The following is an 18,053-nucleotide window of genomic DNA, read 5'->3' as shown; positions in this document are numbered from 1 at the left end:
AACCCCCACAACAACAGCACCTACTGACCCAAAAACAGACAAAAGTCCTTCTCCAAGAACCCCTGGCGACAATTACCCATTTTAATAACAACGTATCAGCCTTAGAGTTAAGTTTTTCTGCATTGTCTTTCTCCGCAAAGCTTTTGAAAGACATCAGTCAAAGGCAGAGGGATTCTCGACAGCAGAAGCAGGTGGACCTAAGGCGGGCTTACATCACAGCCCGTTTCACACCTGAAACCCTACCAGCCTTCTTCTCGTTGGGGGACCAGCTGGACTACGGAGGCTTCGAGAACCGTGCTCTAGAGCCGGGCCAGGAGTACGTCTTTTTCATCCTGGCCGAACTCAACTCCACAACAGGGGTACGAACGCCACTTCCTGTCGTCTCCGTGCCTACAAAACATTCCTCTCTCCTTCTCGCCTGCAGGTTATCGCTATGAGTCGTGATCGATACCGGCCGCACTGCTAAAACTATACAATTCCCGTTAGTCAAAGTGTGGTTGGCAAATGCAATAAGCCTCTCACACTTCCATCACTGCTGCTAATAAAGAGGGAGCTATTATTTCCTCTGTGCACTGCTGGCATGTTAGGCATTTCAACTAGAAAAAAAAACATACATATGTAATATGAATTATAATAGAATTTCAAATTGAACAAAAGCCCAAAGGATATTTTGTAGGAGCTCTTCAGAACTAATACAAATGCAGCAGTTCAGAGCTTGGAAAGAGTAGGCAGTCCCTTTGTGTTGTAACATCCTCACATTAAATTAGTTGTGTCTGATTTGTCCCATGCAATCCTTTGCAACAGTCCTGTAACAATACAAAGCCTAAAAATTAGTCCATCCCTTTTTGCAGTAGCATAATCGCACACTGAAAAGAAAAGAGAAATCCACCCTTTGATTCCAGTCCATATATAAAAATAAAAAAAAAATCACAGTAATAACTGCTTTAACAATATCTGCAGTGCCATAATTATTGACTTAAATAAAAAAACTATTAAAAGTGTGTAAGTGAAACATTTTTTGCTGCGTCCTCTCTTCAAGTGCTCTTTTTTTAGAGTGTAGAACCTTTTTCATTTATTCTCCATGTCCTCTTTTTCGTGGCATGAGTGCAATGCAACTCAGATGTCAAAATGTAAAAGGGAAAGACAACAAAATGTGCCGAGTCAAAACGAGAATGAAGTTTATCTTGTTACCGTTCACAGTGAGGTAGAAGATGTAACAAATATGAAAAATCTCATTCTTTGTGAACTGGAGGAAATTATGACAAAACCTGCTACACGGAAAGGCATGCCACACTTTTCTGACATTTGAATGCAAATATGACAGGTTTCCTGAATTTTGCTACGCTAAAGCTACACGAGACTAAGATTGAACTTTTCGCCAACAAAATGAAATTGTTTTTGAGAAAGTGCCTCATCCTCATTGTTTAGACTGGTTGAGAATGTATCATGCTGCGACTACGGTTTCCCTTCGAAAGCCTTCAGGCTTTTATAGAGCGTGTGACATAACTGACTTTTTAACCCTTTCATGCATAGTGGTCACTACAGTGGATAGCTGTCTAAAAGCCATCTTCTTGTGCTTCTTGTGGATTTTTTTTATGTTATAAATGCACACAGACCACTGAAGTGGACACTAATGCATCATAAATTACACCATCAACTTCTGACCATCAGCTGCAAATGCAAAAAATTATTTTTGTTAAATCCAATATGGCCGACAGACAAAAAAGCATGCCAACCGACCCGGTCCCTCCTTCTACTGTAGACGACTCTTGCAGGTAAAAACAAATATTGTGACATCAGATAGCCCATAAAGAACAATATTACTAATGTATTTTTCAAATAAGAACTTTGTATTTGGAGAAAATTACAATTGATCACCTAAAAAAAAAAGTCCTACCTTTTTTTATGCCTTCAGAAAGTAAAACAAATTGGAATAAAATCCTGACACAAAGGATCATAATTCATGCATGAAATGGTTAAATCAGCAGAGCATTTTAAATAAAAATCTAGAAAAAAAATTGTTAGGAGCAAAATGTTAATGTTTAGCAGGATAATTATCTAAAATAAATGGCTAAATCAACACAGAAATGCTTGACCTGACACAAAATGAACCATTTATATTTGCCACCTCAGTCCCTGGTCCTAAACTGGATTTAGACTAAATAAATAGTTTAATAATAATTCTTTCCCCATTTAAAAGCTTGATTTTTCTAATAACAACTGCAGGATATGATTATAATAAAAGTTGGATTGATATAAAGGTTTTTAAGACATCTTTATTGTTAAGTTTAATTCTTACATTTTACTTTTTCTACGTTTTTTTATATTTTGGTCTTAGGTGAATGCAACAAAAACAAAACTGCATTTTTCTGACAATGTTCCTGTGACATTGCTGTGCAGAGGATGTACGTGGCCAGCCCTTACACAGACAAAGTGATCGCCCCGGACTCAGACCCCCAGCCCTTCGATGCGGGCGACGGACTGATCTGGGTGGTCGGACCCGTCCTGGCCGTGGTCTTCATCATCTGCATCGTTATTGCTATCCTCCTTTACAAAAAGTGAGTGGCAGAGCTTCATGAAAAGACAAATGTCAAGTTTTCAACCACAGTGATGACTCATAGCGTCGGTTGCACCGAGTAAATGCCAAAGCAGCTTTGATTTCTCCTAGAGGATGAGACTGGCTTTAGTCTACGCTTTTCCTACGTAGTAAAAAAAAAAAAAAACTTCTCTGAGTGGGCTTTCTGACTCCCAGTGTGTCACCATTCAGTTGTTTTTCACACTTGCATCAAACACCCGATCCCAGTAATTTTATGCAAGAGCTGTGTGCAGAAACATGTCTGTGCTAGTGACTGTTTTTAAGCTGAATAAATGCACATGCGATGTGGCAAAGTAGGCTTATGGCAGCAGGAGAGTGTTTTTACAAGAAGCAACGCCACCAGGCGGTGCGCTGCAACAATTATTTTTTTTTCCCCGTTGAACTTTTTTAACATTTTGTCACAGTACAGCCATAAACTTCAATATTTTACTCGGGGTTTATGTGATAGATCAACGTAGCACTGTGCATAATTTGAAAGCAGAAGCAAAAGTTGACATGACAACAGATGTGTCGTCATAGTCTTCAGACATTTTTGTCTTTTTAGTGTTTAAAAAAAAACCTCAACCTCAGTCAAACTGGTTCTTTCACTGGTTCTTTGTTTGTCTTTAGTTCTGGTTGTGTGTTTATGATCACTGCTCTGCTGGAAATTCAAGCTTTGTTCCAGTCCCGAGTTATTTACAGCTTCTGTCAGGTCGTCTGCCGTTAGTCTCATCTGTCATCCCTGTCTCTGCTAAAAACAAAAAAAAAGAAAAAAGTATAACCTTTGTGGGATGTTTCCATCCTTGTGTAGATGGTGTGTTCAGGTTCAGGTGCAGAATTGGCATTTGAACAAATACACACTAACTAATTCAACAAATTAGAATATTATTGAAGATCCGTTTTGTTGTAAGAAGCTTATCACTAAGTGGAACACATTATGTGGATTCATTACAAACAAACAGATTGATGTTTGAAAGCCTCTATTTCTGTTAATTGTGATTATTTCCCACTTACAACTAATGAAAACGTACAATTTAAAAATAGAGTCAGACCAATAAAAAAAAACTGAAATGCCGGCTTAATGAGACATACGTTTCTTGGAGGTTGTTACTGTCAAAAAAGTACTTTTAATGCAACAAACAAGAATCATCACGATGTATATTGTGATCTACTGAATACGACTGTGTAGTAGTGTTCACCGCTTTCCACGTTTTCTGTGGAGGCTTGGGGCAAGTTGCAAATGGGACTTCCAATTGCTTCCTACAGTTAGTTTCTTCTTTAAAGGAGTAAAATGACTAATATAAATAAATTCACCCACCTGAGCTGAAGCTGAGTGGATCTCTGCACCTCCTCCATAGTTACCACAAGCTTATTTGGTGGCTTGCGATTATTAATATTCCATGGCAAACTTCTGCAGACTTTACACAACATCTGTACCTACGGTACGATTCGATTGCACACAACTGGAGCGTGCAACAGGTCGCACTGCGTTTTATTTAGGGGCGTCATGGTAGTCTGAATACAAATGCACACCACACTTTGCAGATTTTGCTTGTAGAAACAAAATTTTGAAAACCATGTATTCGTTTTATGAATTGTTTTGTGTCGGTCTGTCACATAAATTCTCAATAAAGTAAGTCGAGGTTTGTGGCAATAACAAAGACAAAGTGCTGTATTGATACTTGCGGTTCGCTGTAAAATATCTTGCACTGCGCTCTGTCTGCTTGCAGCTCTTGTTTACATTCCGACCAGCAGATGTGTTTACCGCTCTGCCTCTTTCATCCAAACGTCCAAAACCCATCAAATTTGTTCCAGTCTAGAAGTCTGTTCAGGCGGCAGACAGCCGTCAAAGCCCGAGCCCCGCCGTACGCCTGTGATGTGTGCTGCAAGTCATCAGGCATTTGAATACTAATGCAGCAATATTGATTTATCTCTCTAAACCATCTCTCTTGTTTCCTTCCTTTTCTGCCTCTAATTATTCCGACCCTCGCTCTTTGTTTCGCGGGAAGCAGCAAACCTGACAGGTAAGATTAAACCGATGTCGGACTCTTTTGTTCTTTTTTAACCTGCGGCAATTACATGCTAACCGTACGCCGTACAGAGAAATTGAAGAAATCCGTAAAACACAGTGAGAGCTTTTGCGCTTTTTTTACTTTACCCGAGTGGAAACGCTAATGATGCTGAGTCAGACTGGTTAGGTGTAATGGCTGATTTCTCTTTTCTTTTCCCTCTCTTTTACCTCTTTTACTGGTGTCTGATCAGCAAGCGCAAAGACTCTGAACCAGGAACCAAGAGCCTTTTGAGCAACGCGGAGATGATGGCTCATCACCCGACGGACCCCGTGGAGATGAGACGCATCAATTTCCAGACTCCTGGTATGAAGCCTGTGCAGACGTGCGCTCTAGTTTTTGCATGATGAATTCAACTTCCAAAGGCTCATTTAGTGTAATTCATAAATAAAATATTCATGCAGCTAATTTTATCCACTGTAAAAAAAAAAATATTATGCAGACATGACTTCAAAAGAAAAAAAAAAGTTGCTCCCCATTGGAGCAACTCGTACCTGGCAGCTTCGAGATCAAAAATGGCCGCTGCCCAGGTAGTACAGTCAGTGATTAGTCACGTCTGAGTCACAACGTTTGTGTCAAAAAATCTCACCACGTCGGTCCGCCCACGTCCCAACATGCCAGGCTGCCGGAGAGAGGCGTCGGAGCTCCTGAAGTTAAAATAAAATATGTGTCAGTGGTTATTAGTGATCATTTGAGGAAAAAAAAAATTAATTAATGGCTTGCCATATCTGGAGAGATCTGAAAAACACCTTTCTGTAGTCGTGTCCAAGGATGCTCCCTTCCTCCTGCTTTCCTTGGCTTTGCATTCAAGTCACATGAAAGGAGTTAAATTACGGTCCTTGTTCTGTTCATGGCTGCGGCTTGCCGCTGCTACCGCATCTCGTTTTGAGGAGGTGTCGGGATCTGTCAGCCCGGAGAAAGGTTACCTGCCAGCTTACAAAAAAAAAAGGTCAAAAAAGACGCGTTCGCTTTTATTTAATCAACAGATAAAAGCTTTAACTCTTCTATTTTTACATGTTGTCGGGAGGCAAAGAAAACCCCCGCAGACCTCATCGCCTCGTCTCTTCGCTTTCATCACAAGACTTTTTATCCTCCATGTGTGGCAGCAACCTTGAGACTCCTTCCTCGCCCACTCCTTCTTCTTCTTCCTCTCCTCCTCCTGGGAGATTTGTTCTTTTGAGACGGCGCTCCGCGCCGCTGAAAACTCATCTCCAGCAGAAACCGTCCGGCTGTGTCCGGGCCGGGGTCGCCGTGGTCGTGACGGGAGCAGGGTTTGTCGTGGTTAACCTCTGCGAGGGGGTAAAATGAAAAAAAAAAAAAAAAAATCGGTCATTTCGAAACCGGAGAAACATCCAGGGCGCCTCTGGCTCGGGGTTCATTTTGAAGGCGGAAATGTTGCCTTGATTCATTGACGTAGCCGCTCGCCGTTTTTTAAATGAGGATAGATTGCTCTAGCCTCACTTTCCCCTCGCCAGCTGTGAAACGAAATTACCGAAGGAGCCAGAGGTAGCTTCCTTTACGTGCGCTCGCTCAACCCCCCTAATTAGGGCGCTGTCTGTGTTTGTTTTCTCCAAGTCACCGCTCCTCCAAACATGGAAAAAGCAATTTATCAAAACAAATAAAAAAAAATAAAAAAAATGATGATAATAATAATTCCCAAACAAAAGACTCGCCTCACTTCGCCCTGTCCTCGCACATGGATCATAATTGATTTTCTGCCTCAGCGTGCTTCTTAATGGCATGTGATGTCGCCGCTTTGTGTAATTATCCTCACGTTGTTGCATGAAAAGTGAAGCCGATCTTCAGTAATTTGGGTTGTGTAGTTGAACGCGGCGTCACACCTCTGACCCCCCGTCCGTGTAACGCAGGAATGATGAGCCACCCCCCCATCCCCATCAGTGAGCTGGCTGAGCACATCGAGCTGCTGAAAGCCAACGACAACCTGAGACTCTCCCAAGAGTACGAGGTGAGTAATACATCATCGTTTCATACGCATAAATAAATAAGCAGACGACGTCCCTCGCTCTTTAGAGATGCCGAGGCCTCATGCGCCTCGTACACCAAATGTTATTGAACGCTCATCTGTTTGCAGGTTGTGCGTTCGTGATTTATTCAGCGACACGATTTATTGTTGTTACTTTCCGTTGTGTCGTTCAAAAACGACAAAAAAAAAAAAAAAAAAAAAAAATCGTGCCATTTAAACTGTTTTCGAATTTTAAAGCGACAAAGTACTGCAGTTATTTTTATATTTGGTTAGATCAACATGTAGTAGAGCAAAAATATCAAGTGGAAAGAAGATGATTTGTTGATACATTTCTTATGACAAATGAAAGTCTAGAAAGTTTAGGTTTCTTGTGTTGGTCGTCCATCAAGCAGTGCCTTCTAGCGCCACCTTTTGCCGCTGATTGTCTTTTGTTTCCACCAGCTTTGAACGTCTGGAGACTGCTTTTTTTTTTTTTTTTTTGTTGTTGTTGTTGTTATTTTGCCAATTTTTCTTTATTCCTACTGAAAAAAAGCACCACGATTACAGGGAAAGTGCAGGTTGAGTTTTCCGCCACACATTGCATTTCGTATGCAAATGTTACACTTTGGTCTCATTTGAGCAGAGCACCTTCCTCGTGTTTTCCTTGTTCTCTTTGTGATAAACTGCAAATGAGACTTCTTATTGTTTTCTTTTTTTATTCTGCCACTCTTCAACAATGGCCTGTTTTGCGGGGTGTTATCAATCGATCAAGGTTCAGCAGCAAGGCAGTTCAAAGTGCTTTGCATCATAAAAACCACAATAATAAAGTCACAAACACAACATACAGTCACCAGCTGAGAAACCAGTAACAAACATTAGGTTTTATTATGTATTTAGTGCTATTTTATAGCACAGTCAAGTAACTATGTTATCTTTAGTTGTTATAAATATGCTGTACATATCAAACCTGACTTAAAAGATGCCTTGAAATTGGCCTCTGTCACTTTAAGAAGCTCCTGCTCTTTTCAACAGTCATCACAACACATTTTCTCAAGTTTGCTGTTAACAACCGTTCTTAGGAGCGTTGAACTGAAGTATTTCCTACGGTGAGATTTAAACTTTTCCTCAACTTTCCTTTCCTTTTTTATTCTGCTTTTTTTCAGTAGGAATAGAGCTGTTTTGTTCTCTAATGTTCCCTAACAGCGACTTCGCATAACATCTGGATTTACATAGAGTTAAACTGACACGCAAGTGGAATCAGTTTATGTACTAAGTCGCTTTTGCAGGTTGTTATGTGAAGTGGATTTTATTTATTTTATACAGTTTTAGTTTGTTTTTTTCTGTGATCTTTTTAAAACCGTTTTATAAGCAAGTCAAAATTGAGAAACGAAAAGACAATACTGAAAGAAAAAAAAAGAACAGGATGAAAGTAGCACAGAAATAGTGGATTTTATGCTGCTGCTTACACAAAACCACAACATCATCTGCTAAAGCTTGTGGTAGAATCGTGACAACATATTGCCTCTTTTAACGAGCGATGTCCGTTTTCTCTTCCAGTCCATCGACCCCAGCCAGCAGTTCACCTGGGAGCACTCCAACCTGGAGGTGAATAAACCCAAAAACCGCTACGCCAACGTCATCGCGTACGACCACACCCGAGTCGTTCTGGCTCCCATAGACGGTGAGTTTTGTCCGAAGACGGCAGCAGTGGGGCGGGGGGGGGGGCAAGAAGTGTCTGACGGGAGAGAGTCTGAACAAATCTGAGCTCGCTGCGTGAACCTGGCAGAGGTTTTCAGAGGGAGAGGGCGAGTGAGCCACTGGGTGATGGGTGAAATCTGAAATTTGCAAACGCTGCTGAAGACCCGCCGTGTGCACTGGCATGAAACCCACAAACACCGGCGAGTGCATTCGAGTGCGGCCGTCTCCGGAAACAAGAAGCGGGAGAACGGACGGGTTTGATCTGAGACTCATGAATTTGCAGCGGAGCGCTGTGTTTGTTTTGCCGTCACTCCGTGAAAGCCGCGGCTGCCAGAGACAGCCGTTTCGTTTGATTGCTTGATGTCATACAAGGAGGTTAATTTAACGCGGCGCTTATGCAGATTGCTGCTTTTATCGAGAGCCTCACAAAGGGGTTTTTTGTTTTGCAGGTATCCTGGGGAGTGACTACATCAATGCTAACTTCATCGACGGGTACAGGAAGCAGAACGCCTACATCGCCACACAGGGGCCCCTGGCGGAGACATTCGGGGACTTCTGGAGGATGGTTTGGGAGCAGCGAACCGCCTCTGTCGTCATGATGACGCGGCTGGAGGAGAAATCTCGGGTTAGGAAACCGGGCCGTTACCCAGTGACCTAAATGCACAATTTGCTTCATCTCAAGCCCTGAAACACATTGATCTACTTTACCTGCGTTCAAAATGTCCATCTTATTTTTTCGCTCGTGTGTTTGTACCTCGGACAGATCAAGTGCGATCAGTACTGGCCGAGTCGCGGCACGGAGACATACGGGATGACCCAGGTCACGCTGCTGGACACGATGGAGCTTGCCACCTTCTGCGTTCGCACTTTTTCCCTGCATAAGGTAAAGCTTTTTGCTCACTTTCGACTTTACCCGTCCTTCATTTTGAATTATTCGCACCGAAACCTTCTTTAATCGCCCCCGAGGTCGACGTCTGGACTCCAGGTTGAAACTGGACTCGGGTGAATTACTGTCATCGCCGAGCAGGCGGTGTTTGTGGATAGGCAGAGGCTAATAGATTGGTCTGGGTGTCGTGGAGCGCTTAAACCAGGCCACGGTCCGTGTGTCAGGGGCTGAGATGCAATCAGTGCTGGAAGTGGAGCGGTTTCTTCAACGCGGGGCTCATCTAGGACCGTCAGTCTGCCGTGTCCCTGTGGCCTACTTAGGAGCACCGAAAGTAGGCCGACTGTAGTTTCCCAGCGCGGCTTCTCTATATTTTGGTGATTTCTTGTGAAACATCCAAGTGCAGAGCGTGAACGATTTAAATATTTAAAAATTCAGTCGTTATTCAAGTCTCCTTTTTTTTTTTTTGTACGAGTTTTAGATTTGTTTTAAAGAAAAGATGATTTGTATGTTCCAGTGGGATTTTTTTTTTTTTTTTTTTTTTTTTGCTATCGATTGCCGTCGTTGGGTGAATCCGTTAAAATCTTTCCTGAAGTTCCTTGCAAATGTTTCCAAGCCCCCTAAACTTTTTCACATTTGGTCACATGATTATGACTATGAATTTTGTTGTATTTTATTAGTATTTTTTGTCTGACAGACTTTGACTCAGTTCTTTAAAGAACCACCTTTCACTTCAAGTCCCTTCCACATTTGCACATCTACAGATTGATCATTCTCATTCATTTTTTGCAAAACAAAGAAAGTTCAGTCAGTTTGGATAAGAGACTATGAACTGGACTTTTCCTGGGCACCTCTAATACACATACAGGCGTGTAAAGATGTTGTTTTGGGGTTTTTTTCTGTGTGTTTCTCCCATCAGAGTGGCAGCAGCGAACGGAGGGAGGTGCGTCAGTTCCAGTTCACCGCCTGGCCCGATCATGGCGTGCCTGAATATCCCACCCCCTTCCTGAACTTCCTTCGCAGGGTCAAAGCCTGCAACCCTCCTGATGCCGGACCCATCATTGTTCACTGCAGGTGTGCACACACATTCAAAAAAAACCCCAAAAAACTAAGATGCAGAATGACAAGAAAGAAAACGAGTCCGTTTCACGGCTTTCACCGATTTTCTCCTACAATTTTACCATGAAAAGTTGTTGTTCTCGTCTCTTTCCGTCAGCGCCGGCGTGGGTCGCACTGGCTGTTTCATCGTCATCGACGCCATGCTGGAGCGCATTCGGCATGAGCGCACCGTGGACATCTACGGCCACGTGACCCTCATGCGCTCGCAGAGGAACTACATGGTGCAGACGGAGGACCAGTACAGCTTCATCCACGAGTCCCTGCTGGAGGCCGTGGCCTGTGGGAACACGGAGGTGGCGGCCCGCAGCCTGTACTCCTACATGCAGAAGCTGTCCAAGGTGGAGCCCGGCGAGCACGTCACCGGCATGGAGCTGGAGTTCAAGGTGGGGAGAAAAATGCCAAAGGGCTTAAGTGAAACTGTTGGAAAATGACAGAAAAACACTTGAGTTTTCTGACGTTTTTTTTTCTTATATCGTCAAGATGTGTTTGTGAACAAACAGGCTTTTTGCACTGATTTTATATTCAGATTGTTTCCTGCATCTATGATTTTCTCAATCAAAATCAAAGTATGTTTTGTTGTTTGAGGACAAAAATGAAGAAAAAAAAAAAAACGGTACATTTCACCACTTTTTCTGGCCCTCCTTTATCAGCTTTTTAAACTGATACTAATAAATAATTGATGTCTCTTCTTTTTGTATTTTCATGGAAATTGATGTGAATCATATCATTAATTATGAATGAAAGATTAAGTATTGAATGTCAGACAACTAAGCCCAGTCTAAGATAGATTTTAAAATAGAATAGAAACCAAAAAGCAAAAAAAAAAAAAAAAGAAATGAACAGTCAAACCTTTCAGTTGCTAAATAATCAAGTTTTTAAACTCAAGATGTTCATTTCCTTCTTATTCCAGCGTCTGGCCAACACCAAAGCCCACACGTCGCGGTTTGTCACAGCCAACCTTCCTTGCAACAAATTCAAGAACCGACTGGTGAACATCATGCCCTACGAAACCACTCGCGTTTGCCTGCAGCCCATCCGCGGCCTGGAGGGCTCCGACTACATCAACGCCAGCTACATAGACGGATACAGGTACGTCGTCCTGCCGCGAACGCTAATCCGACCCGACCCTCCTGTCGTTTCGCCGTGCTTTGATAAGTGACCGGATCGGAGGGCTTTTCACCGAGGCCCTCTCATCTGTCATGTCGCGTCAGATCTGTCATTACTCCGTACGCGCTCCCACGATTAGTCTCGCCGCGCGGCGCTCGCCTCGGTCCCCGCGATGGGGACGGACAGCGAGGGCTTCCTGATGATTCAGCCGTTCCAAGTGGCTCTACGCGCGTGTTTTGACTGCCCTGTGTCTCGCCTGAAGCCTGACCCAGTTTTTAGTGAGATGCTTGGCAGATGAAGAAATGGGGGGGGAGAGAGAACAGAGGGAGGAGGCTTCATAATAATATTGTGCTCCTGTGTGTGTGTGTGTGTGTGCGTGTGTGTGTGTGTGTGCAGGCAGCAAAGAGGCTACATTGCCACCCAGGGTCCGCTTGCCGAGACCACGGAGGACTTCTGGAGGATGCTGTGGGAGCACAACTCCACCATCGTGGTCATGCTGACGAAGCTGAGAGAAATGGGACGGGTAAGGACGACGGAATTACAATTCTGCAAATCATCATCAAAAATTTTTTGCAAACAAAACTCTGAAATATATGCATTTGTTTGTTTTGTTTTTTTTTTGCCTGCTTTTTTACTCTGTGGCACACAGGTAAGAGAAAAAGGAAGCTCTTTATTTCAGAACTTAGTTAATTAGAAAATATAGTCCAACCAGACCGCAATAAATAATAAAAACCTTAGAGGGTTGATGGAGAACAAACACCATGAAGATCAAGGAACATAGCAGACAGATGAAGAGGTTATAAAGTTTTATATTTAAACCTTTAAACATCTTACTGAGAACCGTTCAAACCGGCATTTGAAAAAGGAAAAAGTACAGCACCACCGGCACAAACCTATTAAGAGATGACCGTCCTCCTAAACTGACAGGCTGGGCGAGGAGGGAGTATTCAGAGAAGCAGCCAAGAGCCTCCAGTGACTCTGTATGAGCTGCAGAGACCAACAGCTCCAGTGGGAGAATCTGTCAACAAGAAAACCGATGGTGACGCTCTTCACAGATCTGGCACTTTATAGAACAGTGTCAAGAAAAAGTCATAGTTTCAGCTTTTTGCAAGCTAATTGGCTGCTGCGGTCACAGGAGACGGAGAATAAACATTGAGGCCTGTTTGGCCGAAACGTGATGGGCAAGAAAAAAAACTCCCGTTGCCCCGAACACGCAATCCCCAGAGTAAAACATCGGGGGTGAGAGCATCATGCTCTGGGATGCTTTTTCCTCAGCAGGGGCAGGAAAAATGTTGAGAGTTTTAAGGGAGGAAGGGTGAAGGTGAATATGGTGAAATGCTGGTGTAAACATGCTAAGGGGCTGCAGAAAGTGAGACAGAAGGGCAGGCTCACCTTTCAGGTCAACAATGCTCAACATACATCCAGATTAACAATGAAATGGTTCAGATCAAAGCATAAACAGGTGTTGGGGTAGGAAGACTGCAGCTTCAGTCTGACTGAGCTTGAGCTTTGCCGGTTTCAAGATGTGCAAAGCATTTGGAGGCATCCGATAAAAAAACACAGACAGCTGTAACTACACCAAAATGTTCTTCTACAAACTATTAACTCAGACGGGCTAAATCAAAACGGAAGCTTCAGTTTTCCGATTTTCACGTGTAGAAAAAGAAAACCCCGCGTTTCCCATCTTGTTCATGCTCTACTTGTGTGGGTCTGTCATATTTTACACAAATAAAGACAGTCGAGCGTTATAAGCATCCTCTCCAAGGCACTGCTGAATATTAATAAACACTTCACACCTTCCGGCACCCCGACCCCCTTCACCCCGTGTTTCACGATTCATCAGAGTCCGATTGTGTTTTTTGCTCTTTCAGGAAAAGTGTCACCAGTACTGGCCCGCCGAGCGCTCCGCCAGGTACCAGTACTTTGTGGTTGACCCGATGGCGGAGTACAACATGCCCCAGTACATCCTGCGGGAGTTCAAAGTTACAGACGCCAGGGTGGGTTTGCGATCACACACTCCTCGCTGCTGTACGTTGAGTCCAGGCGGCGTGATATCGCACTCCTCGATTTTTGTCTATTCCTTCGGTGTCGTTTGGGGGGGCAGCGACGCGAAGCGTGTCCTATCGACCCGGAGTGTGTGTGTTTGCTCAGTGAGTGTTTTGTATGCGAGCGTGCGTGTGTGTGCGACACGGCCTGTTTGCGCGTATTGACAAGATGCTGCAGGCCATGCATTCAACCATGCTGTCTCCAGATTATCTTGACAACACGGGCGTGTGTGTGTGTGTGTGTGCGTGTGTGAGCGTGTGCACGTGCCAGTCATAGATAACTCCAGTTAAGCCTGTCCTGCAGTGACGCCACATTGACAGATGCTCTATTGATCTCCATTAAGGAGGAGTCGGAGAGGCTGAGCAGAAGAGAAAAGATGTAATTGCCTACTGAGTGGCTGACAGAAGCAGATGTACTGACGTTACAGCTTCAAGTTAACCACAGCTAACTGATCCCGGGTCAGATAACAGTAATGATTAGAAAGGGAGAAAAAAAAAAAAAAAAAGGATGTTGCCCGGCAGAGCATCTTTTCTCAGTCAATACAGCAAGAAAGTCTGGAAATAGTAATTCTGAAATGATCCCCATGAATCGGCAGCGACTGCTTGCTTTCACGATAAGCATAGTGTGTTGAAAAGAGAAACCGCGTCGGCTTTTTAAATCACTCAGGTGTTCTGGTGAAAACGTCTCTTATCGTTGCCGATCCGCCCCGTTCCCGCAGGACGGCCAGTCCAGAACGGTACGTCAGTTCCAGTTCACTGACTGGCCCGAGCAAGGCGTGCCGAAATCCGGGGAGGGCTTCATCGACTTCATCGGCCAAGTGCACAAAACCAAGGAGCAGTTTGGCCAGGACGGACCGATCGCCGTTCACTGCAGGTATGCCAGCCGCTGTCCTCCCTGAAGTTCATCGTTATATCCCTTTATATATATATATATTCCTTTAGTGTCACGCCGGGGAGTCTGGCGCCCTTCAATCTGTTCTGGCATGTTTTGTTTTGTTTTTTTTTTCCATTCCGACTGCAGCGCTGGTGTGGGGCGGACAGGTGTCTTCATCACGCTGAGCATCGTCCTCGAGAGAATGCGTTACGAGGGCGCAGTGGACATCTTCCAAACTGTCAAGATGCTGCGGACGCAGAGACCGGCCATGGTGCAGACCGAGGTGAGCTCGAGGACACGACGGCGTCGTGACCTGATGTGTATAGCAGAACGCACAGCAGAGTCGCTTTCCTGAGGTTAACGCGAGTCGGACGCTCCGCGTCGGCTCCAGAGCAGAGTGGAAATCGTCGGAGACCGAGCGTATGTGGAGGCGCATTCGGGACGAGGTTATTACACGGGCTTCAGCCGAAATGAAGCAGGGAAAAAAAAAAGGGACTTTAAGGGTCTTTAAGATCAAATCATCTGACGAGCCTCTCAATTAAAAGCTACTTTGCTCTGTATGATTGAGAGAGTGGAGTGTGACGCTCAGAGCAAACCGTAAGATTTGGAAAGTGAATTTATGTAGACGGTGCTCTACGAGAGCAGCATGTATCGACTGAAACTTTGGACTCAAATGCCATTTTGAAAACATCTGGAAACATTATGTTTAGCAAAGGCTTGTGTTTTTGTTTTGTTTTTTTTAAACAATATTGCAAGTTTTTAAAGGTTTTCTTTCTTTTATTGTGGCTGCTGATTTAAAAAGAAAAACAAATTAAAAGGAATTCACTCTTTATTTGCTAAATATACAATGAAGATAAAGCACAACTTTGAAAGTTAACTGGTACAAGATTCATGTTAAATTGCTTTAAAAACATCGTCTTGTCATAAAAAAAAAACACATAAATCGGTTTAACTAAAAACAGAGCATAAAATCAACAAATTCGCAAGAAATTGGACAACTATTCTCCACTTCATACATTTGCAGGAGAGAGAGGATTTCTCTGAGTCAGAATATGAATAAACTAGACTTGGCAGTCGCGTGTTTTAGTTGTGACCCCCCCCCCCCGTTTAATCCGCACTCGGAGCGGCAACGTAAAGTTTTACTATGTTTAGCAACTCCATCCTCAACAGTTTTATAGCAGGACAAGTTATTTTATTGAAAAAAAAAAAAAAGATCTCAGCTGGTCCAGCTTTTGAAACACCAGTGCTGTCTTGGGAACTTCTAAGTGCAATAGGGTTAGTACTGTGAAAAGTATCTTCCACTTAAAAGTGTTTTTTTCTCTTTTGCCTTTTTTTTTTTTTTGGTCACCAAACCTAGATAATCTGGTTAGATTAAAAAAAAAAAAAAAAAAAAAAAAAAGCGTCTTGCAGATCTGGACTGCCTGTTGATACCATGTTTTCTAATTAATAAATGACATAATGACTAAGAATGACTTAGAAGTCTGAAAATTTGAATGATCGGTAATTATTATCGGCATTAGCTGTGGGATTTTGAAATCAAACATATACTTAAGAAACATAATAGACAGTGTCTTTTTTTAATGCACAGTTGTTTGATTGCTTTCTTTGTCTGCTCCTCAGGATGAGTACCAGTTCTGCTACCAGGCCGCTCTGGAGTACCTGGGTAGCTTTGACCACTATGCAACATAAGAGAGAGAGAACCACACATCCACCTTTCTGCTTCAACAAAACCACAAACGACACGAGAGAGTGGGGGAGGAGGGGGTGGTCCGAAAAACGGCGACAACATTCAACTTTTCCTGGAAGCGAGACTTAAAGACCAATTCTGCACCGACTAGCGACAAAAACAGCATCAAGAGTTCTCTTAGCAGCGGCCGAGCTCGCCAGCTCTTTCCCCGCCGGGCGAAGAGACTATCCATGTGTAATCCATATACTTACCTCAGTGTTCCAGTGTGAAGGACGTATAAATACATGTGTTGTGGTCAGCTATCTCAAGTATGAACCAGTGAAATACAAAAGGTTTCCGAACAGGAGCTACGCTACTCTATGTGTGTAAAATACAAAAAAAAAAAGATCTAAGAGAAAAACATATAAAAAAAAATTAAAAAAAAAACAGAGCCTGGATATTTGCTGCACCCTAAATGGGCTTTTTATCCTCAACTTTATATCTATTAGTTTGATGTACTTAAAGGAGTAACAAGGTGAACATTTCTTTGTGTCTGCGAGTCGACTTGGAGGGGCGTCCGCAAGACCCGTCAGCCCCGAGGACTTTGTGGCTCGTTCACCAGATGCACAGTGCCAAGACAAAGCCGCGCAGCGCAAGCGAGAACTGTGGCCTATAAGGAGGCATGGCTCCTATTTGTTACCCAGCACAACGACAGACCAGTCAGAGCAGAAGTCACGCCCCTTGTTCACCGGCCCCCAGAGTCGTCGGCGCCCGGTTAAAGCTGACCCCGGGGGGGAGGTGGGGGTCGCATTTAGAGCCCGTCGAGTCCAGAAAGCGGACCTGTAATGCGGTTCCTCGTCAACAATAGGTCCTGCTTGCTGTTTGCTATCGTCCGTGTTCATCGTCCATCTTTGCTCCCTCTTGAACGTCTGTCCCCCTCCCCGACCCCCCCATCGTGTCGGTTCAGCAGTGGCTTATCGAAAGAGATGCTCGCAGAGGACGTGAGCTCTATGTTTCTCTCTCAGTTCGGTGTATTTTTCCGTTCATATCTGCAGGTCTTTTCCTGCGGTTTTTTTTGACGTTTTCCTTTGCCTTACGCAGACTTGGTTTTTCTCTTCGACACGCTGCTCGACGCCCGCGCATCGTTTTCAGAGCTTCTGCTGTTAAACGCCACGTCTTAATGTTAAGGACGAAAGCTTTGCCACGGTCATCTTCTAGTGTTTTCCTACTTGAATTTGCACTCCTTCGCAGTAAAATCATTCCTATATTTTTACTTGTCGAGCTTACCGCTAATGGAAGATAATGAAATATATTTTTAAAAAGGAGAAAGCTTGAGGTACAGTGCCTTGCAAAGTCAAAAAAATTTCTCAAGTTTTGACCGCAAACTTTCAACATATTCATATGCATTTGAAATTTATGTGACAGGACAGTATGTGTGAAGTTTTAAGGAAAACATGCATGGTTTTTAAAACTTGTGTGTTTCTCCCAATAGTGATCCAAGTGGACCACAGTAGATGTTAATAAATACTGCGAAGATCACATTTGTGGGCTTCTCTTTCTCTCCACATTTATAAATTCCTCATTGCAATAATCTGGATGCGTTGGCAACCAGCCCGCCTGAGGTTTTTTTTTTTTTTTTTTTTTTTGGGAGCGAGTTTTCACATTTGGAAGCTGAAATTGTTGTCCATGTTTCTTTACAAAATAGTTCAAACTTGCAAGCAGTGTTTACTTCCATCCATCTTTCTTTAAACTTTTTTTTTTTTACATTTCCCACAGCATCACTCTGCCACTACCATGTCTCAGGACGATGGTTTAGTTTTAGTTTTCTGCCACAAACGATGTTTTTGCACGCTGGCTACAAATATAGGTTTCATCTTACTTTACTCTTTCAGCTGACTCCAGATAGAAATTTGCTATGCGATTTATTTTCGACAAAATCCGACAGCCGAGCATCATTTTGTCCTTCCACTTCTCACTGAATGCTCCGCTTCCTGTTGCTCTATCACGTAAAACGCCAATAAAACACATAAAAGCTTGTGATTGCCTACAAAACA

At 43.4% G+C, this 18,053-nt stretch overlaps 1 protein-coding gene across 1 annotated transcript in view; it reads left to right on the top strand.

Annotated features, from left to right (window-relative positions):
* Positions 1-16,420, top strand: part of LOC106918628 (receptor-type tyrosine-protein phosphatase S-like) — a 92,401-nt gene extending 75,981 nt beyond the window's left edge. Inside the window, exons 20-35 of the mRNA XM_088014929.1 lie at positions 141-359; positions 2,401-2,558; positions 4,588-4,599; positions 4,838-4,950; positions 6,513-6,610; positions 8,165-8,288; positions 8,755-8,930; positions 9,069-9,188; positions 10,108-10,262; positions 10,405-10,690; positions 11,218-11,396; positions 11,811-11,937; positions 13,286-13,411; positions 14,179-14,333; positions 14,481-14,616; positions 15,954-16,420. Coding sequence (XP_087871055.1) covers positions 141-359; positions 2,401-2,558; positions 4,588-4,599; positions 4,838-4,950; positions 6,513-6,610; positions 8,165-8,288; positions 8,755-8,930; positions 9,069-9,188; positions 10,108-10,262; positions 10,405-10,690; positions 11,218-11,396; positions 11,811-11,937; positions 13,286-13,411; positions 14,179-14,333; positions 14,481-14,616; positions 15,954-16,022 — 2,253 coding nt within the window. The 3' untranslated portion in view covers positions 16,023-16,420. The remainder of the gene's footprint in view (positions 1-140; positions 360-2,400; positions 2,559-4,587; positions 4,600-4,837; positions 4,951-6,512; positions 6,611-8,164; positions 8,289-8,754; positions 8,931-9,068; positions 9,189-10,107; positions 10,263-10,404; positions 10,691-11,217; positions 11,397-11,810; positions 11,938-13,285; positions 13,412-14,178; positions 14,334-14,480; positions 14,617-15,953) is intronic.
* Positions 16,421-18,053: the final 1,633 nt, after the last annotated feature.

This window comes from Poecilia mexicana, unplaced genomic scaffold (genome assembly GCF_051168715.1).
Source record: "Poecilia mexicana isolate PSO_F unplaced genomic scaffold, ASM5116871v1 scaffold_17, whole genome shotgun sequence".
Classification (NCBI taxonomy): Eukaryota; Metazoa; Chordata; class Actinopteri; order Cyprinodontiformes; family Poeciliidae; genus Poecilia; species Poecilia mexicana.
This window is presented reverse-complemented; position numbering and strand designations above follow the sequence as displayed.